The 24687-nt window shown below is 40.0% G+C and overlaps 1 protein-coding gene across 12 annotated transcripts in view; it reads right to left on the bottom strand.

The window, feature by feature from the left end:
- TJP1 (tight junction protein 1) overlaps window positions 1-24687 on the bottom strand; it is a 346374-nt gene that overhangs the window by 6863 nt on the left and 314824 nt on the right. For 6 of the 12 annotated variants that reach the window (XM_025199469.1, XM_025199470.1, XM_025199472.1 and 3 more), the window contains 11 exons: window positions 24468-24678; window positions 23438-23538; window positions 21074-21424; window positions 20403-20654; window positions 18778-19671; window positions 17670-17752; window positions 16871-17092; window positions 3877-3927; window positions 2936-3114; window positions 1244-1721; window positions 261-478 (listed from right to left, as the gene is read on the bottom strand). In XM_025199469.1, coding sequence (XP_025055254.1) covers window positions 261-478; window positions 1244-1721; window positions 2936-3114; window positions 3877-3927; window positions 16871-17092; window positions 17670-17752; window positions 18778-19671; window positions 20403-20654; window positions 21074-21424; window positions 23438-23538; window positions 24468-24678 — 3040 coding nt within the window. The remainder of the gene's footprint in view (window positions 1-260; window positions 479-1243; window positions 1722-2935; window positions 3115-3876; window positions 3928-16870; window positions 17093-17669; window positions 17753-18777; window positions 19672-20402; window positions 20655-21073; window positions 21425-23437; window positions 23539-24467; window positions 24679-24687) is intronic. The other 6 variants (XM_025199471.1, XM_025199473.1, XM_025199474.1 and 3 more) reach the window with 3 other exon arrangements.

Here is a 24687-nt window from a genome sequence, read left to right as displayed (position 1 = left end):
AATCGGCCACATCAGGCCAATTTCCGATACAATCAATTTTCTTTATATCAGTACTGATCCGATATTGGACCAATGTATCGGTGCACCTCTAGTCAAAAGAGAAGCCCTGAACTATTGTCCCACCTGAAAGAGTTTGAACAGAACCATTTTTTCCATGTATTCCTCACTTGTGAACATTGTGGACCCAGTATGTCTTATCCTGCGTTTTGCAGTCAGCACATAACTAATAGATGCTCTATTAAGACAAAGCCAACTCTTACCTTTCTCTTTGTCTAATGGTGGGAGGATGCTATTGTCTCTGCAGACCTTGAAATAGATTTCTTGTTCTATTCCTTCTGGGATGGCTCCTTGTGGTATTATTATACTAACTCCAGTTTCTATGGAGCTTAATACACCACCATTGCTGTTAAACACACCTCTTGCTGTTGCTACAACAGTGTGTCCATCCTCCTCCTCATCATCCTCCAAAGCTGAAGGGCTAAATATGAAAGATACAGATTAAGCTTGGCTTTTTTGTATGCTACTACCTTCCTCCATCAAATCAGTAGCACAATCTACTGGATTAATTTACCAATGGACAGACCTTTAGTCCTGTTTTAAGAAAGTTAAGCGATCAGATCAAATGTGTGGGGTATCTAAGCAGCCACAGATAGTAACATAATTTTCGTTTAAGCTTCAAGAGAAAGAATATCCTTGCTGAAAAGCAAGGGAAAAAATTAAACTTTGAAAATGACCCAGGCACCAGTTAATTCAAGATCTTTGATCACTCAGAACTAGTTGGGTTTTTAAAAACTCACTTTTTGAGATTGTGCTGAAACAGTCTTCCCAGATCCACAGCACTGCCTAATTGGACTAAACTGTAATAGTATTCTGAAGAATCCCAGTAACTCCTAGCTCCTTTTTCTGGAGAGGGGTTGCTCAGAGTAAGATGTATGTTAAAACTTAAAAAAGACTTAAGTCAAGAATAAGAACCACACCCGAACAAGCTTCAACATGAGAGACTGAATGTAGAGAGACAGAAGAGGAAAAGGGTGTCTCTCTTGCACATCTTCCCAAAAGCCATTTGTCCACTAATTCTCAAAGATTAACTTCTGTAATTGCTGTATTGTCAAGTGTCTTCATTTATAGGTTAGAGTCTGGTCAGACTAACAGCAACAAACCACAGAATAGAAGCACAGCAAAAAGACATTGTGATTTTTCAAGCAACTTCTTAAACTAAAAGTGTACAAATGAAAAATCATACCTTACAGGAATGGCTTTAGGCACAGCATTAACATTATTTGGTTGATATTTAGGCTTGTCTGCCTGTATAGAGAATGTATCCATTCCACTGTCAAACTCAGAAGGCTGCAACGAGCCGTGTGCTTTTAAAATTGGTTGAGGAGAATTTGGAGACTTTGATGGCAATTCTGGTTTATGTTGAGTTTCATTTGGCAGAAGATTGTGGTTGAATTTAGGGCTTTCAAACTTGCGTTCAAATGGCCTGGCAGCACTTGTGTATGGTTTTGTTGTAAAGCGATTGTAAGCAGGAGTGACTGGTTTTTGAGTCTGCTCACTTCCATTAAGTGGACCCTTGTCAGGGAAGCTTTTCTGAGGATAGAAAGTAGACTGCACAGTGTCTTCTCTGTTGGAAGATCTCAAAATTGCTGGTTTATTCTGAGGTGGAGGAGGGTCAGGTTTAGACACTGTAGAATTCTGGAAATCTACTGACACAGAGTTAACTGTAATGCAAACAATTGAAGAAACAGTCATAAATGGAAAATCCATAACATATAAGCCTTAATATTCAATTACAGAACCCAGTGACACATTATAACAAACTCACACTTTTAATAATCCCAAGAGAAGGATCAGTTTTTTCCCATTATCCTGATGTAGCAAATTCACAAACCATATTAGGAGAAACATTATTTTAATGGATTTTTCTCCCAGTCCCAGATGGCTCAATATAGTAAGTTATAATTGCATTGTCAAGATTTTGTTATTCTCAGTGTCAAAATTAAGGATTAAAGAACTGTTCTAAAATTAAGCTAATGTTTAAAAGAAGTATTAATTATGTATTCTAGGAAAAGGAGGCCAACTGCCCCATTCTTAGTTTTTCACAACTAAGGCAACTTTTGGTCCTCTATATAAACACAAGTTATATTAAGGTACATATACTTGTCTGATTTGTACTATACAAATTTCACACATTTTGTATGAACTGGAGTAGATGAAGCAGCTTGCATCAAGCAAAAACTAAACTGCAATATGATCACAAATGTGCTACAAACAGCTGGAAAAAAGGACATTATGACTTAAGGCTGCCTAAACTAAAGCTGAAAATGATCTTTTTGAACACTTGCTGGGGGGGACTACTCACGCTCAAAGTCAGGTTGGGGTGAAGTTGGGAGAAAAAAAACAAAACTGATAAACTGTATGCTTACTGTTGAGGCTATTAAAATCACATAGTCAAAGCTAGCTTTGGCCACTTGATTAAGTAACTATTTAAAGCTACCAGATGACTTCCCAGTCTACATATTATGAAAAACTTTTGTAAATAATTTTGGTTCAGATGTCAACCAGTCAGAGAAGAATGGCTCCATGTCTGTTTAGCGCTTAAGTATCTACCTTGGTACTTGACATACAAGTTGTTTTTATTTTTAAGTGCTAAGAGAGCTCAAAAATTCCTCCATAATTAAGAAATTTGCATCTTTAAATAACAAAGTCCTGGGAAGTTACAACTACATTGCTTTTTTTTTGTTTTGTTTTGTTGTTGTTTTGTTTTTTGCTTAACTGAAGTAGAAAGTATAGCAATAACAAAAAAATTCATGTATAAAATGGCTCAATTTAGGAAGTCGTACAGTAACAGAATTCTGTGCCAGGGAGTTAGTTAAACAGAGTTACTGACATTAACTTCATGCAGATTACATGTGTCAATTTTCAGATTTCATACCCTCAGAAAGTGCAGGCTTGTGATGTGCCTGAAGAGAGAGCGCAGGGTTATTAATTGACTGTGGTTGTGTATATTGTACTGGAGGTGGGGGAGGAACAGCAGAAGTAACTTGAGGAACTGGCTCATAGCGCTTTTCACCAACAGGCCTATCCATCGGTTCAGTATCAGTAGGTTTCCCCCTGTTTGAAAAGAAAAGAAAAATAATTTTCTAATCATCCTGTTTCAAAGTTTTCAGTTTATGCATTTACCACTAATTTTCTTCCTATGACCATCTGATTTGCATCTCTTCCTATAAACATTAAACATTTTCTTTAACATCCAATCCTAAATACAAAAACATTCATTATAAGCACAAGAGATTTCAAAACAACATTGGATCTTTAAAAGGATTAGTAACAAAAACCAAAAAATGGCAAACAAAATGCAGATGACATTTTAGGTGTATTTTTTGTAATATTTACCTATAAATCTTTCATTTTTAAATTTAGTTTTGGGGGATTTTCAATTAAGGAACTGAACTATAAATAAGGTATTCGTAGAACAATTTTAAATTGAATTAGGATATTTTGAAGAAGGCATAACTGGGTGTGGAATTATAAGATTGATTGTAACTGAAATTTTCTAAATACACCCGATATTTCAACAATGCCATCTTAATTAGAAAAGCAATTAGCTTAAGCTTCACTAGCTTTATGTGCGTACGGTAGACACTTTAAATTTTTAAATTTCTAATATTTCCATATATTTTAGGTATTTTTCCCAAAAGTCAATGTTTCAGGAAATAGCCAATTTCACAAATACCTATAATTGTTTTTGACTGTAATACCTTAAAAACTTATTTTCAGAATCAGTGTTTAAATTTCGGTGCACATAATGCCTGTGATAAATATGTAACAGTGAGAGGACACCTTAAAACATCCTCATATCAATAGCAGTCTTACCACTTGATGTTCCTTTTCAAGTAGTCATAGCTAGTGTAAGAGCCAAGAAATCTAGGTGATGGCAAAGCAAACAGCAATAGAAGAATGAAAGAAAGATGGTCATTCTATCTTAAGCATATTATTACTTAATTCAAACATTATGTTAGTGCTAGAACTGTTTATATGACAAGACAATGTACAAAAAAAGAGAGACAACATTAACTTAGTCAAGCTTACCCCTCTAATGCATGCATTCATGTATGTGTAAACATAGTGATCATATACTATGCTTTGAGATATTTTGTCAGTGAACCACAGGCAAGAAAACCCTCAAAGCATTACTCATCTATAGTTTCTAGAAGTAATGTTAAGTGTGTACTAATATTAAAGTCTGAATACCCATGTATCTGTTACAACACATTGAGAGAACAAAGCATTTATATTCTACTTCACTCTGAAAAAAATGTTTTTTACTAAGTCATGCTCATTCCATTCCTGGGCCATTTACTGTGTATATGGTATTGCTCATACTGCACTTCAGTTGGCCAGATGAGAATGTTTATATAAATGAAGAGTTCAGTGTTAAATTACCAACCCAATCAGAGTCCATGCCTTAAATGTTTCTAATCAACTTTAAAAATTCTTGTAGTTACACCTTCAAATAAACTATTTTATTTCTGCCTATTAGAAACAAGTGTAAATGCAGAAGTGTAATGTGGAAACACAAAAGAAAAGAAACTCTTTCAGAAATGGCATCTTATACTGTAGCAAGAAAATAGGTTTTCTAGCAGTACACATAGTCCCCCCCCCACCCTCCTTCCTATATGCCAATGAAAACTGAGCAGATAACATGCTTTAGTTGTAGCGACAAACCATTACCACAACCTTCTGTGTTTGCAGGTCATGCAGCTATAGATACACACACATACACAGTATTTCATTTATTTATTTATTTATTTACTTACTTATTTAAATTCTGCAGTTCATGGTTTGTGTTGTGTAAGTGCTATTGATTCTTTTTCCTTCTAGGAGATTAGAAAAAAATCAAACTGCTTCTAAATTCATTTTAAAAAGAAATATGAGCCTATAAGACAACCAGGTCTCCCTAGTTGCTTCCTATTTGTCATCCAGCTATGAATAGGTTAACCAAAATATTTTAGTTGTTCTAGAAGTTTAATATTTTTATCATTAAGATAAAGGAATAGATTCATAAAATAAAACTGAAGTTTAATTGCTAACTATTCTTTTACTTAAGCTTCAAGAAAGTTTTTTCCTAACAATTTTCTAAAATACCATTTTAATATTCAATTCCTTTTTTCTTTCAAAGCTATGCAAATCAGTTTTGAACATGAAAAATCTTTATATGCCAATGGAGCCTGTGTAACTTCTCATTTATTGTGGGCTTATTTTTAGTCACTATTTTTAAGGCTATGTATTTGATATTTGGTTATATGTATTCTGTTTATAGGACTAGAGTCTGATACAGTGGCATTTACTTAACTTTTAGAAAGGGAGTGCACTGATGACTTGCAACAAGTTTAGACTTTTTTTAAAATTGAACATGCATCTGAAAACAGTACCTCTTAAAGAGAGTATTACACAAAATGTATGTGCGTATGCTATTCTCATTTCCACTTATAGTAGCTTCTGGAGGCTCCAAGCAGAAATCTGGACCCTCAAAGTGCTAGGCACTGTAAAAAGTGATTTGCCCACTGATGACTAACAAACCAGAATTAGTAATAAACATGCCAGAGAACAAACAGTAACCAATTGCAAAGGTACCGGCAAGAAGCTGCAACGTAACTGGATAAATAGAGCAATACACGAGTAATGAAAAAGCAAAAAGAACAGTTTTAACTGAAAGGATGGCATTTTCTGAATTTTCTGCAGCACTACTCAGGTTAGAGCAGTAGGCAGTCTGGATATACTGGATCTCTAGGTTCTGCCTCAACTCAAAAGAGCTGTCTCTTCTCATTCTCAGGAGGTAGCCAGAAGTAAGAGCAGAGTACACTAACAGCCCTGCTCCCTTCAGAAGGATGCTATGAAACATTACTGGGATGACTAATTATAATCATAACTAATAAATCAAGAGCTGTTTGACTGTGAGGGTGGATATGCCTTACCATCAAAAATTCACATTTTAGTAGGTCCTTAAAATATCAGTACTGCAAAAGGGCACTTTGTCTTTTTAGTGTGAACTTCTACTCATGCTTATTTTATACAATAAATGTCACTAGCCATGAACAGCACTCACCCAACAGCACTCTAGTTACCACTAAAAAAAAAAAAAACATTTTTGCCCTCCTTACTCCTCTTGAATAATTCCTTCTGCAGCAAGCTGTCCCCCTGAAATCACTACTTCCAGAGTGTGCTAATGACAACCAGGAGAAAGGGAGCCAGAAGTTTGTGAGAAGGAACAAAAAGGAAGGGCATGGGCTGGCAGGCCACTTAATGAGTTTTGGTGACCTGTTGAGGGCCACAACTCCCTCCTTTCCGCTCCCTGTCCCTCCCTCCTGGGGCTGCAACCAGGCAGAAGCCTGAACCAGCCTGCACCTTTAGCATGCCCCTCCAGCCAGAGTCCACCTGCTTGCAGCTTTAGCATGCCCCACCCCTTTAACCCCTCCATGTTTGAACCAGGCAGCTGCCAGCTGCACCCACAGCTGCCCACAGAGCCTCCAGGATGGCGCTCTAGGCATGGAGGCGGCACGGGGTATGCTACAGCTGTGGGCTGTGACCAGCACAGAAACAGCAGGTGGGTTCAAGCTTCTGCTTCCATACTGGTGACAGCCCCAGCCCAGTGAGAGAGTGAGCACACCTGGTACACTGGAAACAGCCCTGGCCGTCTGGCACCACACAGCTGCCTTAGCCACTGCCTACCCACAGGCCAGATCCATCCACTTGGCAGGTGGCCACTTGCAGGCTGAATCCAATCAGTTGGTGGGCTGTATTTTGCGCACCCCCTAGACCAGAAGCTGAGCTAAGGAAAGGCCATAGCACACCTCTGTTGGCCTCTGGGAGTGTGGCCATACTGGACATCACCCACAAATGGTCATAAGTAGGGTAGGGCTCATTCTCCAATCTCATATAGCTGCATAAGGACCAACTCTAATCTGAACTACACTCACTGGCACTTAGACAATCACTAGGCACAAAAGCACTGCTCTCCACAAAATAATACTTGCTTGCATCACTTTTCCTACTTGGCTGTACAAAAATATTTATGCCCTCTTACACAGATGTCAATAGACACATGAAGTACCCTACAGGTAAGGATTGACTGCCCCCTGACTCACTCCATTTTTACACTAATTATAACATAAGCATTATCATGCTCAGAGACAGTAAACCTACTGAAAAATAAACAGTCAAAATGGTACTGACAGATGTTTTTGCCTCATCTACACCAGGGCTCATAACAGGTCCCTTAAATGACATACTTCTCAAGTTCTCTTTGGTTGAATATTGGACAGAACTGAAACAGATTAGTCACACGAACATACATAACTTGTGCGTTTACCATGACTGATCTATGGAACTTGTTCAAAGAGGCAAAACCAATTTTTAAAACTGAAGAATTGGTGGCAATTCTATATCCCCCCCAAATTGTAAGCACAGCTAGTTTTATATTACGATGCAGAATATTATTCACCAACATTATTTTTATGTTCACACTAAGGTGTGCACCCTATAATTTGCCCAGAGGCTGATAACTGGTGCAGATGACCTGGTGCTGAACACAGAAGAAGTGAAGATTGTGTTCAGCACTTACCAACATGGTCTAGAACTAGTGATGAAGCTGACTGGAAGTGTTTCATAAAGAACACTGCAGCAGAGTTTGGGCCAACACCAATTAACATTACCGCTTCACTACAAAAGAAACAGAATAATTATATAAAAATAACTTGGAAAAAAAAAAGTGAAGAGCAACATTAGTCTGAATAAAACATTACCTACAAGCATACAACCTAACCCTTAACAGTGCAAAATCACCAGTGTTTTTTAAGTGACCTTTAGATGAAAGGCCCCACTGCATGAGGAGTTTGGTCTAATGCCTATAATTAAGAATACACTCATAAAAGCAGAGCTACAAAGAAAAGGAGAAAAAGAGATCAAAAAAACTATTCATGTACTACAGTTGTTGACAACTAAAGGACACAGATGTGACATGACCCTTACAAAGCAGTTTCAGTGGTGGCACAGATTTCCTAAAATGGACTTTTTGGAGTCATTCCTACATGAGGAAAGCCCGATTGGTGAACATAAACATGGTGAATAAAAACATTTGTACACACACAAACAAACAAACAAACAAAGTCACATTCACATTCCTCAATGCTGAACCTATGAAATTCTTTCAAATGTGAAATTACAACTCCACAGTTCTTGTAAGAAACATCAAACCATCCAGACAGCTAAACAGATTACATTATATACACTGTCTATTTTTACTACTAATTTTATTAGAAAAAGTAGTAATTTCCAGCAAGGGTATATCCTCTTACTGCTGGAACGTAATTGTGTACAAAACATCAATCCTACTAATTTTGCATATAGGGAACAAAAAATTTGTCAGCCAATAGATGAAAAACTTCAAGTACATGGTATACTGTACACTTACTTAAAGCCTCTGAATTTGCACTATGTGCAAACTAAGCAAGCTTGCAGGTCACAGGCATGCTGCAAGGTAGGTGAATAAGTTTAAAAAAAGGTACAATTAGTTATGATAAGAACAAATGCATCTCAGGGGCCGGGTGAGACACCAGAAGAATCTTCCACTAAAAACAAAAGACATCAGTAGCAATGTTTATTGATATGAATTTTCAAAAGTATTTGATTTTGGCTAGTCATAAAGACCAGCACTGAATTTGATCCCAAACCTTGTTACTTTCTTATAAAATAATGTTAAACATCATGACTCTACACGGACTTATGCATGTTTAATTTTCTGCATTTCAAATAGTTCTATTAACTTCCTGAGAGCTACTCACAATGTGCAAAGTTAAGCACAGGTCTCTTTCCAGGATCACAGCTTCTGTGGTTATTCAAACAAGTTGCAAGGATATTGAATATAGAGACCTTGCATGCAGCAGAAAGAGAGAAGTTTAGAATTCTTACAAAGCAAATATAAACTCTGGGGAGAGGTTATAGAAACTTCAGATGGAGAAACACCTCTATGACTCCAGTACAGGCTTATGTTTACTTGATTATTAAACATGCATCAAAGTCACTTTCTGGGTACAGACTGGTGAATGCCAAATATCATCAGATATTAGTGAAAACAACACAACATTCAATCGATACACAATGTAGGAATGTGTTCTTGCATTTAACTCTTAATGTGCTATGCTCTGCATTCATGAGAGATCTCTTGGGTAACCTCAAAAGATACCCTATATAAGCACCCTTACCAATCTGAATCGACTTTCACCTAAGATCATGTATTGAAAAAAGACTTCCTTTACAGGAGTCCAGTTTACTAGACGTACACTGATACATCGGTCTGATATCAGATTGGCACTGTTATAAAGAAAATTGTCCGCATTGGAAATCAGCTTGATACGGCCAATAATTTAGCCAATAAACAGCCTGTGCATGCATGCAGCAACAGTACAGCACACAGGCGGCAAGGAGAGCTGTGCGCAGCTGCTAAGTCTAGTGTGGTGGGAGGCGGGGAGAGTACAGATCAAGGCCCCTGTGATGAGGGAGAGGTGGGCCTGGGGCTGGGGAAACCCTATCCAACCAGGGCAGAGTGGGGGCAGAACAGTGCCACGGCTTATCTAGGGGGGGGGGTGTGGAGGAGGCATGGCTCCCGCCATTGCGCACTGCCAGTCTGGAAGCTGTTCATCTGGCAGCTCCTGTCACTGCTCATCTGGGAAGCCATGGTGGTGGCAGGGGTGCCCCTGGATCTGTGCTGGGTGGAGTGGGCTGGGGCTGTGTGGGGCTTTTCCCGCCCCATCCCCCAGATCCAGGGGCACATGCCCCCTCCAATCAGATGAGCGGCAGGAGCCGCTGGATGAGTCAGTAAGCGCCAGACAAGTGGTGCGCAACAGCAGGAGCCCCACTCCTGGACAAGCTGTGGCTCTATCCCATGCCCCTCCTCCCTCCACTGGGCTGGGCACTGCTTACCGCAGCCCCTGCCCCCGCCCCACTCCTCCCTCACCACAGGGGCTTTGATCCGCCTCCCCATTCCCCTTCCCTCCCCCTTCCCCTTCCACCACAACAGACTTACCAGCTGCACGCAGCTCTCCAAGCTGCTGGGCTGGGATCAGAAATTGGATCGGTATCTGCCTCCTTAAAAATCAGCTATCGGTATCAGCCCCAAAAAATCTCTACTGGTGCATCCCTACAGATTACCAGTACAAGAATTTCAGGTCAATGAGCATTTTCCTTCTTAGAAATTTTTAGTCTTCAACAGAAACAATTTATCATTGAAATGTTTCCTCAAGTCCTAAACCACAACACTGTTACCACTGTGAAAGTTGGCAAGTAGGGAGAATTTAGTAAACTAATCACCAAAGTAGTCCTATGCCAATACAGTTTTAGACTAACTGATAACATTTTCAAACCTAAGAGTCTAAATTGCAGTTTTCAAAAGTACCAAAATCTCAAATTCCTAAGGGAATTAAGCTCATATATCACTTGGATACTTTAGAAAATTTGACCAAGAATTACATCATGGCATTATTATGCAACATTGCACCTGCTCCCTTGCTCTTCAATAGTACTAGCAATGAGCTCCATCATGTGGTTATTCTAAGTATGTGTTTCCCACTTCCAAATACTATAATACAGCACAAAAATTGTACTTCTGCAGTCCTTCCTTATTAACTCTGTTGGAGAGAGTGGACAAATAAGTACTTCTGTCTAGCAAAGTGCTCCATACTGTGTAGCAATGACAGATTAATTGCAGCAAACACTTCAATTAAACCAAAATGATATAATCAATTTTGGCTTTAGTTAAAAAAAAAACCAAAAACACATAACTCTTCCATCATACTACTTATTCCTAATCTTCCACAGGGAACATGAAGCACTCTTGATGCACCTACCTTGACTCATTTCAGGAAAGTTACCAGAAGCTCATCATGGAACTAAACAAAGATTTAAAGTATCTGCTGTCTCTTAAGTTTATCTCTGTTTCTGAACAACTGTGTCAAATCCAGCAACTCGACATATCCAGAAAAAACAAGTTCTTTGGATAGAATAATTGCCGATTTGCACAAAGCACCAAGGATCTAGCATCTCATTCTTAAAACAAAGCATGTGTCACCTATCAATTACACCCTGATGAAGTCACTTACCAATCAGGTTTGGCTTTGTTCTGTCATTTCGATTTCTACCTAAAGTGATTGAAGTGCATCCCCCTCTTGCATAGACCTTCTGACTTGGTTTAATTTAATCATTTTCTTTTTGTTAAATACAAGTTTCTTCCAAACCTCAGTTTCTGCATGTGCAAGTAAAGAACCAAGCCTTTATGATGGCAGAAAAAATGGCTTATAGATGACGCACAATATTTGTCCACCAAGTCACATAACACCACACACTGATTTTGCTTCCATTTTATACTTTGCATTCACAAGACATTCTCCATCAGAAAACAAACTTTTTGAAGTCAGTTAAAATCAGAGTCTGCATGAATTTCAAGCATATAGTATACTTGCACTTAAGTTGCTCTCTATCACCTATGAACAGTAAGAGTACTTTAAAAAAATGATAGTAGTGGTAGCTTTCCAAGGACATACTTTGTCTCAGTCATCAATATTTACACTAAAAAACACAGTATTTAAAACAACATACAAATTTCAAATGTTATTCTTTGTTCTTTATTCACAGTACTCTTAAATAGGATAGCGCCAAACAGTTTACCCGTGACTGATTTAGCCACTTTCTATTCACATATTAATATTTCCTCAAACGTAATGATTATGTAAAAGCTAAAATGCTTTTGCTAATTTTTATAACTCTGCCCAAATGATAAACAGTTCCTTGAAAGTATGCCCGGTTAGCTATTCAAGTTGGGTTATATGCAACAGACTTGTTGGGAATAACAGACTTGATGGGACAGCTCACACAACTGGAGTACTATCCCAGAAAGGACAGGCAGAGGAGAAGAGGAAGCTTTTTAAGTAAGAGCTGTATGATTGCTCAGCAGTACAGTATGAAACTGGAGACATGCCTGTTGAAAACCTGAGTTTAGGGTCAGACGCCAGAGCAACAAGGGTGAGGTCGCAGTGGGTGTCAACTATAGCATCCGGGTTTGGTTGTCTGAGCTGGATGAGGCTTTCTTGAAACCTGAGCTAGCTGTTTGCAGATCACAGGGCCTAGTTCTCATGGGGGACTTTAATCACCCTTCAATGATATCTGTTGGGAGGGCAATACAGCAGTACAGAGGCAATCCAGGAAGTTTTTGGAGAGTCCTGGGGACAACTTCCTGGTACAAGTTTTGGAGAGGCCAACTGGGGACCATGCTCTTTTTGATCCGCTGCTCACAAACAGGGAAGAGCTACTGGGGAATGCAGAAGTGGATGGCAACCTGGGCATCAGTGACCACAAGATGACTGAATTCAGGATCCTGAGGGCGGGAAGGCAGGAAGGAGGGTGGGCAGGCAGGCAGTGAAGAAAGGAACCTGGATATCAGAAAAACAGACTTTGACTCGCTCAGGGAAATGCTGGGTAGCATCCCGTGTGAGGCCAGTCTGAAGGGAAAAAGGAGTCCTGGAAAGCTGCCTGTACTTTAAAGAAACCTTACTCAGGGAGCATGAATGAACCAACCTAATGCACAGGAAGACTGGCAAGTTTGGCAGAAGACCAGCTTGGCTTAGCAGAGAACTCTACAGTGAGCCAAAACACAAAAAAAGGCAACTTACAAGAAGTAGAAACTTGGACAATTAACTAGGGAGAAATATAAGAGTACTGCTCTGGCATGCAGGGATGAAGTCAGGAAGGCCAAATCACAACTGGAGTTGCAGCTAGCAAGGGATGTGAAGGGGAACAAGAAGGGTTTCTACAAGTAAGTCAGTAACAAGAGGAAGATCAGGGAAGGTGTGGGTCCCTTACTAAATGGAGAGGCAACCTAGTGATAGATGATGCGGAAAAGACTGAAGTGCTGCTTTTTTTACCTCAGTCTTCGTTAATGCCTTTTAAAAAGCATTTAATGCCTTAATGCCTTTTGTAATGCCTTTTTTAAAGCATATCATCTTTTTTACCTCAGTCTTCACAGGCAAGGTCAGCTCCCAGACTATTGCATCTGGCAGCATAGCTTGGGGAGGAGATGAACAGTCAACAGTAGTGAAAGAACAGGTTAGGGACTATTTAGGAGAGCTGGACGTATGTCCATGTGGCCAAATGCAATGCACCCAAGGGTGCTGAGGGAGTTGGCTGATGCGACTTTAGGACTTGTGGCGATTTGGAGAGGTCCAAGACAACTGGAAAAGGGCAAACATAATGCCTATCTTTAAAAAAGGGGAAGAGGAGGATCTACAAACTGGTCAGCCTCACCTCAGTCCCTAGAAAAATCGTGCAGCAGATCCTCAAAGAATCCATTCCTAAGTACGTGGAGGAGAAGGTGATTAGGAACAGTTGGAGCATGGATTCACCAAGGGCAAGTCATGTCTGACCAATCTGTCTTCTATGATGAGATGACTGGCTCCGCGGATGGGAGGAGAGCAGTGGATGTGATATATCTTGACGTTAGCAAGACTTTTAATACAGTCTCCCACAACATTCTCACAAGTAAGCTAAAGAAGTACGGGCTGGACGAATGGACTGTAACGTGGACAGAAAACTGGCTGGAGCATTAGGCTTAATGGCTCAATTTTTAGTCAGCAGCTGGTCTCAAGTCGAGTGCCCCAGGGGTTGGTCCTGGGGCCAGTTTTGTTCAATATCTTCATCAACGGCCTGAAAGGTGGCGCAGAGTGCACCCTGAGCAGGTTTGCAGATGATACCAAGCTGGGGGGAGTTGTAGATACACTGGGGAATAGGGCTAGGATTCAGAGTTACCTAAAGAAACTGGAGGATTGAAACAAAAGAAAAACCTCATAGGGCACATCCTGACATGCACATGTGTGGTTTGTGATGGATCAAAGCAGTCTGAGGCGCCAAAAATTGCACAGTGCACACCTGTTTTCCATACTGCAAATTAGCAGCATGGTGATTTTGGGATTTTTGACACCAGGAGATTCCAGTGTCAAAAAAATGCCACTAAAAAAAAAAAAACCAGCGTGATGCAGGCAGCAACAGCATGTGCCACCTGAGTGGGAGCCTGGCTGGTGAGAGCCATGCTCTGGCTGCTGGCCAGGCTCCAAGTGGCTGGCTCGGCACTGGTGCTGCCCTTGGAGACTCCCAAAACCCCAGGTAAGGCTGTTGGGGGCTGCTGGCCCCAGACTCCCCTAACCCACCTGGGTCACTTTGCCATGTGAAAAAGACAGTTTTCTTCATGTCCCTGCCTCAGAAATGTAATAGAAAACTAATTTCTATCCAGACTCTTCATTTCTGACCTTAAGTGATATAATGCAGTACACAGCTAATCTACTCAATAGTAAAGAATTTTTATATAAATTAAAGCATAAATATTTATTTAACTGATGATTATTTTGTAATGGTTTATAAGCATTAGGTATCTCTTTTTGAAAAACAGAATCAATTTCTCAGAAGATATACAGATCATCCCAGATGTTGCAGACCTGTGTAACAATGAATACTTAGAAGAAAATTACCTAATAATACAGTGATAAAGTGTAAATTAGCAACTGGCTGAGTACAAGGGATCAGAGCTCTGTCATTAAAGTAAAAGCTTACAGTGGAGAAACACAAGTATACAGGGGAACCCTAAGAAGTTAAGGTTGGAGTAAGTTATCCAACATATTCACTTTCATGGTTTTCTATTCCTACTTTGTTTTTCTGCTGTATTTCCTTGTCTGTTTCTTCTTCCACATATCTGTCTTCTTTTTCTTTTAATGGCCAATGCTCATAAGCCAGAGCCACTTTTTCCATCTCCTTTGGCCTATCACGGTGAATCCCCATCTCATCTATAATGGAACTATTATTTTTATAACTGTTCGATGTCACGTTTCTGTACAGACAAAAAACCTGAAATTACACTGTAAATATGCAGAAAAAAAACACAAATATTGTGGGACAGCTACCCAGTTATCAAATAACAGAAGTGTCATGGCAGGTACATTCAGGTGGAAATATAAAAGTAACAGTGGTCACTTTTTAGGTGTCCTGTTCAAGTACCATTTGCTTTCAGCACCTAATGGAATTCTGAAACATTAACAAGTTGCTTTTGTTGCTCACAACGTTCTGTTTTACAATGACACTAATATCCTGAACTCTTAGATATATAATTTTAGGAGATAATATTGTTTTATGTTTGGCAGTTAAAATAAATTAAAGTGGTAAAAGTCAGCTAAGTTGAATGCTATTTTGAGTGTCTGCAGTGCCTTTCAGTTAGGGCTGTAAAAACTATTTAGAAATATCAGCTAAAGCTTACAGCTCCTTTGCTGGCCACCGATTCCTAGAGCCTTGTTGCCCAGAGAAGGAGTCACTTGCTCAGGGTGGACTCTTTATTGGTCAAGAATATTCCCCAAGTTTTGGTTAACAGCCTGGGGAAATGCTGGCAGGTCTTAGTGGGCTACTAATTGAACTTTAAGTCACTTATGTTGTCTAGAGTTCTATTCCAGGCCACTTCCAAGAACTGGTGGGTGGGTAAGTAAAAACCTCGCTTATTTTCAGAAGAAATGAGCAGAATGAAAAAATAAAGGAATTAATTAAGAGCATTCCTGACAGAAAAATAGGTCAGGGGTTATTAACAAGTTCTCCTCCTTATTTAGCATCACAAGTAGATTATGGCTCTCTGCAAACCCTTTGCTAGAAGTAGCAGCAGCAGTAAGATAATAATTGGGCAATTTAAGTCACTTAGTGGAAATTTTTACCCTTCATTTTCTTCGTAGGGCGCACATGTGACTACAATTTTACTTTGTTGCCTTTAAAAAGTATCTTGCAGCAAATCCTTTGGAATTTCATGCAATAAGCCTTACAATTCTTGGATAACTATTTGTACATCGATTCCTGAAGTTTTCCTGGTAACATACATGTAATCCTTTATGCCTTGCACAACTGCACTAACATTGAATTTTGGTGACTTTGGACAGGGTTTCTCTAGTGCTGAGATTTCCCAAACAATTTACCACAAACAAAGCACACAATTTACGTGAAGGAAAATAAAGTTTTGACAAGGTGACAGAATTAGAAACACAGTCCCCTACCTTAGCCCCAAGAATACGCAACAAAGTAAATAGGAAGAACAAAAGGTTGTGACGAATCCTCAAACGCTGACTTAATACGAGAGCTTAAACAAATCAATTGACTCTCTTGTGGTAAAGCTTCCAAATTTAGAAAGCTAAAGTAACAATGCATATGTATACACACCAAACCTGTGCTAAATGTGAACATTCATACAGTTCCTTTAAAAATATATTCCAAATCAAGGAACTGGAACAACACAGGAATACAGATGTTTACGTCTGCAAAGAACAACTTCTGGCTCCAACATCATGTCCAGAAAGTGTCATGAAGTTGCTCTGTCGTGTCAAATATCAACTGGCTGATTTGTGTTAGTCTGCTGTCAACACAAAAGTTAACTAGGACTGCAAATAGTTGAAACTTGTGTTTTGGAATGTTCTGTTAAATTAATTATTTTGTATAGGTTATGCTAAGAAAATATCTTTCGTGCTCCACTCTGCAAGACTACATGGGTCAAGTAAAGAAGTCAGCTGTTCCAGAAACTTACAGAAGTTAATTTCATTATATTCAATCAAGATGCAAATTTTAACATATTTTCTAGCTTCATAAAGAAACCTTTCCCCTGGAATCGACTTTCTGAGCATACAGTAACTATTTTTCTTAAAGTCCACAATTTTGGGGAGGAGGTAGACATTTAAAACAAATTCAAATTCAGTTTTAGACCTCTAAACCTTACTATTCCATTTTTAAATAAAAATGCAAAACTTACTTAGAAGAATAATTAGTGAAATTCAGTTGAGGATGTACTGGCTTAGCAGGCTCAGGATGATGGCTGGCAGGTATCTGTGCAGAGGGCTTATTTTCAAAACTTCTGCGGTCAAAGTATGAGAGCTGCTTTCGATAGTACTCCTCATCTTCTTCAGGATCATAGTGATTTGAACGGACTATATCTTCAGGTGGCTTTGCTTGAGGTCTTTGTGGTTCTGGGGCCCTATTTAGGAATAATAATGCTTTACTGTATTTTAAGTTTTGAAAAGCAATAAGCACTTGAATTAGAATTTCATATCCCAAATGCTATTTTATAAGCTACCTACCCAGAAGATAATTAAAAGTATTTTTCGTGTAAAAACCCTTATGTCATAAAAATTCCCTTCAAGGGCTACTCATCAACGTAAAGGGAAAAGCATTTAATTGGCATTTTAAAATACTTGCATATAGTTAACTAATGGACTCAGAACAAGATTTTTGAGCCATTAACATACGCTTTACTGAAATAACGTAGCTAAGGAGGTGGTACCGCAAACAGTAAAAAAACCCTTACCACTCCTAAATGATCAGGACTGAACCAACATCATGCTTCTATTTCTTCTCGTGTTATAGCTACTCTTTCCTAAACCATTTTGAAAAAAGACCCTGTGAAGCTCCTTTAGAAAGGAAATTCTTTGAAACAGGTGACACACTCATCTATGATAATATTAAAAACAATTCTTTTTCTGAAATATCCAACCAATGAAAATGACTACTGATTTACTACCCAATTACATACTCTTGTTAATGATAAATTGTACCTGTACGTTGTTTTGTCATGTTCATACTGAGAGGCTGGCTTGGCAACCGTAGCAAGGGTAGGTTTAGGTGCTAATTCCGGGGGCTGTAATAAAACATATACACTAAGATTTATTTACATTTCCTATGTTTAGAAAAGATACACCTTTACTGCTAAGAGAACCATGGGAATTAGAGGCTCAAAACTTGAACAGGAGCCCATTTGGTATAGTGAGTTCAGATCCTCTTAGAACATGCTTTTGCTTTGGAACATATTTATACTGAAGTTACACAGCTGAAGACAATGTATCCCAAAAAATAACAACTCTAACTACAGCAAGGCACATCAGGAGTGGTCAACCTGTGGCACAGGTGCCACAAGTGGCAAGGGTAGGCTTAGTAGGCGTGTCTACACATGCAAATAATGCGGAGCAATAAACTCTAGTGCTTACTGTACATGCACCAGGGATCGCAGCACACAGGAGCCATGTTAGAGCAGCCCTGGCTGGCAGGGGTCTGGAGGGGAGGTGGGGTCAGCCTGCCAGCCCGGGGCTGCTCTGACCCAGCTCAACATGCTGTGGAGGGGCTGGCTGGGACACAGTGGTGTTCCAGTGCAGGGACAGCTGGCTGGCAGCCCATGCACTGAAGCATCCTCATGCCCCAGCAAGCCATGTCAGTGTCTACACCTGTGGTGCTGCTGAGTAAGAAGCTCGGCAGCAGACAGTACTTGTATTTACAAGTACTACCTTGCTGTGGAGTTTATGAATCGTTTACTCCAGCCTCATAAACACCAAGAAGGTTACTGCAGAGCTAATTAGTCAACTCCTCAGTAAACATCTTGTGTAGACATGCCCTGCGTGTGGCATATGGCAGACTGGGGAGGGGAGTCAGCACAGAGGCATAGAGGGCAGAAACCAGGGCATTAGATCAAGTAAGGAGCAAAGGGCAGGAAGAGGAAAGCAGAACAGCAGCTTGGTCAGGGAGCAGAAAGCTGAGCAACAGATTGGGCACGAAAAAGATAGAAGTGGCACTCAGGAAGCATTCATGATCAATTTGTGGCATGCCTGACAAAAAAGTTGGCCCCCACTGTGGCATGATGAAAAGCTGGAAGTGGATACTTAAATAATTTACCTTGACAGCTGGTGTATCATTAGAGTCCTTGATTTTTTCCACAGACAATGATCTTTTGTTTTCAAACATCTTAACTCTAGTAAGCACTGATTGTGGTTTCATGGCTGGATCTTCTTCTTCCTCTGTTAGTGTTGGTGGTGTAGGCAGTGGTTTACTGTTTGAAGGCAAAATTTCTGGCTTAGTTTGCGATGGAGGAGGTGGAGGGGGCACATTTGCAGTGGTATGAGAAGGCTCATACTGTCCTACTTTAGCATTAAAACCTTGGGGAGGGCCTGGTTCATAGCCCCTTGTGTGAGGCTCAAAGTACTGCTTAGGTTCGGGAGATCTAGATATCACTGGAGGGTATGTTTGGGCCTCTGGTTTATATCTACCATGAATATCGTATGCAGTAGTGGGCTGATCTTCATAACGCACTTGTGGTATGAAGTTTTTAGGTGCATGTTCATAGCGAGGTCTGCTGTCATAAGTCATTGGAGGTGGTTCTTCAAAGCGAGGTTGTGCTGGGTAGTAGCTGCGTTCTGTGCTCTCTTCTGCATTTTGTCTCGGGTCAAAGTCTTTAGGTGGTTGGTTATCATAAGGTGGTCTTGGCTGGTAGGGCTGTTTTTCATCATAATATGACCACTGGTCTTCATAGGAAGGTACACGGTCCTCATAATGTAAATGAGGGTCATAACTACGAGCAAACTGATCCGAATAGTTAGCAGAATCATACCGGTATGTTGATTGTTCATATTCCCTACTAGGCTGTTTCTCTGTATATTGAGTCTGGGATTCATAGATCAGATTTGACTCTCTTTCCTGTCGGTGTACTGGATGATTAACAGCTGGCTGTTTCAGGATGTAGTTCTGCCTAGGTGCCGCCTCCTCATTAATGTATGGATCCTTTCTGTAAACCTGCAAAAAGAGAACTCCTTATATGTAACATGAAAAGTGAGTGCACATACATTATTTAAAAAGCTACATTGCGAGTCAAAGTAGGTAAAATTAGGTTTGTTTTTTTCCTGAGGAAAGAATTACACAACGTAGATGCCTCTGATAGCAGAGAACTGGAATCCATGTCCCACATTCACATGAAAAAAACCCACTTATTTAGTTTAAGGAGAAAAGCCAAAGCTAACAAGCATCTCATATTTGTCATTTTTAGAGAATGGATTTATTTGGACTTGAAATTAATTCCAACATTTTGGGGGGATTAATTCAGAATGGCTCAATATATCAAAAGCACCATGATTCAGGATTTCCATTCAGCATAGTGAAGAATTTGCTTAAGACCAGTCTAACATATTTTGGGACAAATTTTTCACAAACACTCCATTAATAAACAAAACAATGTTGACATGTGGAATCATATACACACTGAAAGAATCAATCAAAAACAACAAATGTAATCTTTTAATTTTTCTTGTTTTGCTAGCAGAAATGGAATGATGCACAATTTGAAGCCATGCAAACAAAAAAGTTAGATGATGCGTAGCAATTTAGATGCAGTCTTAAACTGCATGAACCCTTGTGGATTGGAGGGAAGGGTGATTAAGACAGAATTCTTTAGCAAGTGGCAAAACCAAATGAGCAGGTGCCAGCTTAATGTACAGCAGCAAATAAGTGCAACATTTCAGCACGGGTACCTTGGTTGGATCTATATGCGGCGATAAGGATGATGGCTCTTGATCTCTTAGCATTATATGGGCACCCTCAGTGCTTGATGTTCTTAAGGGGCCAGCTTGCGGTTGGTAAGAGTTGTAAGGAGGTGGGGTGGGCTCCTCCAGTCTGACATTAGTTAGGTTTACGTTAGGATTAACGACAGAAGTTGATGAGATTGCAGGGTTTGTTTCAGGCGACGGGGAAAGGTAAGGGACTGCAGGTGAGGCTTCTGCTTTCTGTGAAGTGTTTAAAATATTTTAAATGTAGTGCTTTGTATAATGCTATGACTTTCCAACTTATAGGCAAAATACTTTAAATGTTCCTTTGATAAAACATCACACGTAAAGTGCACTGAAAGAATGATGCACTATCACTTTCAGAAAAGCCATTCCACCACTTATTACGAACTGAAATACATATTTAAAAGTTTTAGAAATCAGAATGGCACTTTAAAAATTATCAGAATGAATTGCTGTCTCTTTACATGAAGACAAGACAAGTAGACTTTCTAATCCATTCCAGCATATAAAATTACCATTGGCCTCTGGTGCACAGTCATGGTACTGCTTGACAGTGCACAAAGACAGTTCTCCTTCAAAGAGCTTATACTCTCAAGGAAGAATACCTGTTACTGAAGTACCAAGTTACTGCTTACCGGTTGTGAGGCAGTTATTTTAAATCCTGGAGAGTCCATTCTAAGATTTGGTTGTGGCTGCGCTTGCGATACATAAGGGTAGGCCTGAGCTTCATGATGCATTCCAGAGGAATCCTCCCTTACAGGTTCAGAAGACCGTGTAATGGCAGATTCAGGAGGAGTCCCAACCTCATCATTGAGTGTTTCATCTAGTTCTTGATCAGTGTAGGCACCCCCTTCTGTGTCTGTGTCCTCATAGTCAGAAGTGTGTCTGCTATCAGTGCTATACATGGAATATTCACTACCTGGAGCTGACAGGTAGGAAAGGCGATCATCATGCAAATCAAGGTCATCACTTGTAGCACCATCTGCCTGTATCAAACAAAAGGAAATATAAATCTTTCTTATAAACATTTTCAAAAGATGTCCTTTGTCTTACAGTGCAGAACTGGGAATGCTTTTCTTTCAGGGAATTACAGACTGAACACACAATGCATTTGCTTCAGATCTGTGACGGAACAAAAAATCATGATTAATGGGTAGCAAGACCACCAAGGACTGACTGTATGTAATAACCTGTCCTTCCACTGAGAAAGAGAGAGTTGGAATATATTCGAGGGGCAGGATGGGAAATTTTGCACTGCTATTTCCTCTGCTGGAGACTCCAGAGTTTAAGGCCAGAAAGGAACACCAATATTTAATCTGACTTCCTCCAAAGCAGCAGGGTTGTTTTTGGTGACATCTTATTGGACCAGCTGTAGTGTTGGGAGCAACTAACATTGATATTCTATGCCCAAAGGCTTGTCTAACATCCCTCCCACCTACACAGCTGATCCACTAAAAGATACTGCCAAAAAACAACAACCTTATTTCTTGCACATGGAACATCACAGCCACAAAAACTTCCTAGATAGACACAGACAATAAAACGTCACCAAGTATTTTCTGCATTTAAGGCCCCCGGCAGAAGTTCATTTAATGGCACAATGGGATCTGATCCCCAATCACACCAATCACGCCTGCTAACATACCACACATGGCAGGTTATGCAATTGTGGAATCGGATCCCAAATCATGCCATTAACAGTTGCAAGTGTACAGGGAGCCTGGGATCATCATCCCAGGGCTCCCCTGCATCCGCAAGTTGATAGCTGGGTGCCCATAGCCCAGTGTGATTGTTGGTTTCAACAAGCTGGTTTGAGATTCCAGTGTGGTCCCAGGGCTGAGACTGACATTCAGTGAATTGAGGATCCCAGCCCCAGTATCACACTGGGGTCAGTCCCAGAGCCCTGAGCACCAGAAAGTCAGAAAACTGCATATGCATGTGGGCTGCACACATGGTTTTTAAAGGTCCTAATGTACAGGGATCCCATGATCAGGGAGCTTCCCTGTGTCAAGTGTCCTGGGAGCTGTGGACAAGGTAGTCAACTGCTGGGTTATGGCTTCCCATGACCAAACACCAAAACACACTTTGCTCCTCAGGTCCCACCACAGCTGAGGGACAAGGCAAACACCATGCCAGATTGTTGGGAGTCCTGCTACCTGGCACCCTGGGCCAGATGTTGACCTCCCCTCCACTTGGCACTCTGAAAACAGTGGGGTGCAGTTCCATCAGACTGCATGACAGGGCTACCCTGCCACACATTCAATTTAAGGCATGATGAAAACCAGACACAAAAAGATTACACATTTTATGGAATATTTTTGTGGCTGGTTTCTCATTTCATCGAATTTTCTCATTAATTGCCTGAATGTGTGACCAGGTTGCTATTTATGGCACTCTTAACAGGCTGATTGCATTTTAAGTGCAATGTCTGCCAGACAGTCTTGGCCATATCTTGTGGTTCAAATCAGAAGTTACCTTTTAGAAAGACACCTAATTCCAGACTTGGAGACTTCAACACAACAAATAATGCAACATATCCATTCTTAAGTTTTTTCAGTGGGTAAATACCTGCACCATTGCTAAACCACCACAAGAGAAAAAACATCTACAGCAGTTAAATAGCTATATTTATCTTGCCAACAGTTGATCTAACATGGTTCACATAGCTATGAGCTGAGACTAGTCTTCCTTAGACCTTAAAGCCATGAGCAGGACTAGAAAGTGCTTTCATTCCACGAGAAAACCCAATTGTCCAGAAGGTACAATTGAGAGGAATGGAGTAGAAAAAGGTAGCAATCACTAAGGTGTATACTATTGTCGCATGAGGATTTCTTTTATGCCACAGAAACAGAGACGGACACCCACCTCGTCACTGTTAATTCACAGCAATCTTGGTATGATCATGGAAAAGAAAGAGGAAAGTCCACTCATTACTGTACAGCATGTGACTAGTAAATGTTTTATTATTTCCACTTAAACGAGAAAGTTGAATTTCTTACCTTTCCTTCTGAAACCCACACCAGCTGGTTCTGCTGTTGTTGAATTGCCTCTTTTAGAGCTCCATACCAGCCATCATTCATTGAATTCAAGTTAATGGTAGCTAAAAATAAAGTGACAACTTCTTAAATTTCTTTTTAATTTTGAGAAAGATCTGGATCACTAGAACCAAATGCTGAATACTTGTTAAGTCTCAGCTGGTAAGACAAGTGTAATTTGCTTGGCAGAACCTATAACACTGGAGATAATGCACAAGGCAAAACAAAGCTTGCACGATTCAGATTAGACGCGTTTGCAGGACTGGAAACATCTTTGCACTAGGGCATTGATCATATTTGATTCAGGAATTGAAGTCAAAGTTGTTGAATCCCATGTCATTTTTGTCTGTGTTCAGAAGAACTACATATAAAGAAGCTACCAAAATATTAATGTCAGTTTTTCCAGTACTGGGGCAGATGCATCCAAAAATGAATCAGACACACAAAATAAAGAAGGCTGGCAATATAGGCAGTGGGTAGTACCTAGAAAAGGAAAGATCTATGACAGGAGACAAACGTCCCATGGACCACAAGCGGCTGTCTGCTGCCTCCCTTACAAGAAGAGATGGGGGAGAAAATGAGGATGGGGTACAACCTTATGGTGTGACAATACACAGCAGTAAATACTACTGGATACTTGTGAAACCCAACATACCGGATTTTTAATAAAATATGAACAATACAGCTGTAAATATGTACTACTAATGCCAATACCAATAAGGCCTAACGAAGGGTTTTTGAACCCGAAAGCTTGTTTAATAACTATTCTCCAACTATTTGGGTTGGTCTAATAAAAGATATCAAATTCACCCAAGGAACCTTGTCTGCCTACTAATACCAAGACACATAGCAATGAAAGAACTGACAATAGGGCAATTAAAGATGATTAAAGATGCTGCCTAAACCTTTGTTGGATATAATCATCCCCACACCACTTTTTTTTTTTTTCTTTCAGTTCAGCTTCATTCGTAAACATTTCTTTCTGCTCACTTACTTGTGAAGAGGTGATGATTATTTTTCCTTAGTTTGTGAGCTCTTTCATACAATTTTCTGGCACTTTTCCGTGATTCTGGACACAGCCTCGTTCTCATGGTTTTTACACCTTGCTTAGAGTCAGGGTTCAAGAACACTACAATGGGATACCACTGTGCATAATTTAGACGGTCCACTGCATTTGGAGTGACATCCAATAAAGCATGTTTGTCCTGCAGGGA

Source organism: Alligator sinensis, unplaced genomic scaffold (genome assembly GCF_000455745.1).
Source record: "Alligator sinensis unplaced genomic scaffold, ASM45574v1 scaffold458_1, whole genome shotgun sequence".
Classification (NCBI taxonomy): Eukaryota; Metazoa; Chordata; order Crocodylia; family Alligatoridae; genus Alligator; species Alligator sinensis.
This window is presented reverse-complemented; position numbering and strand designations above follow the sequence as displayed.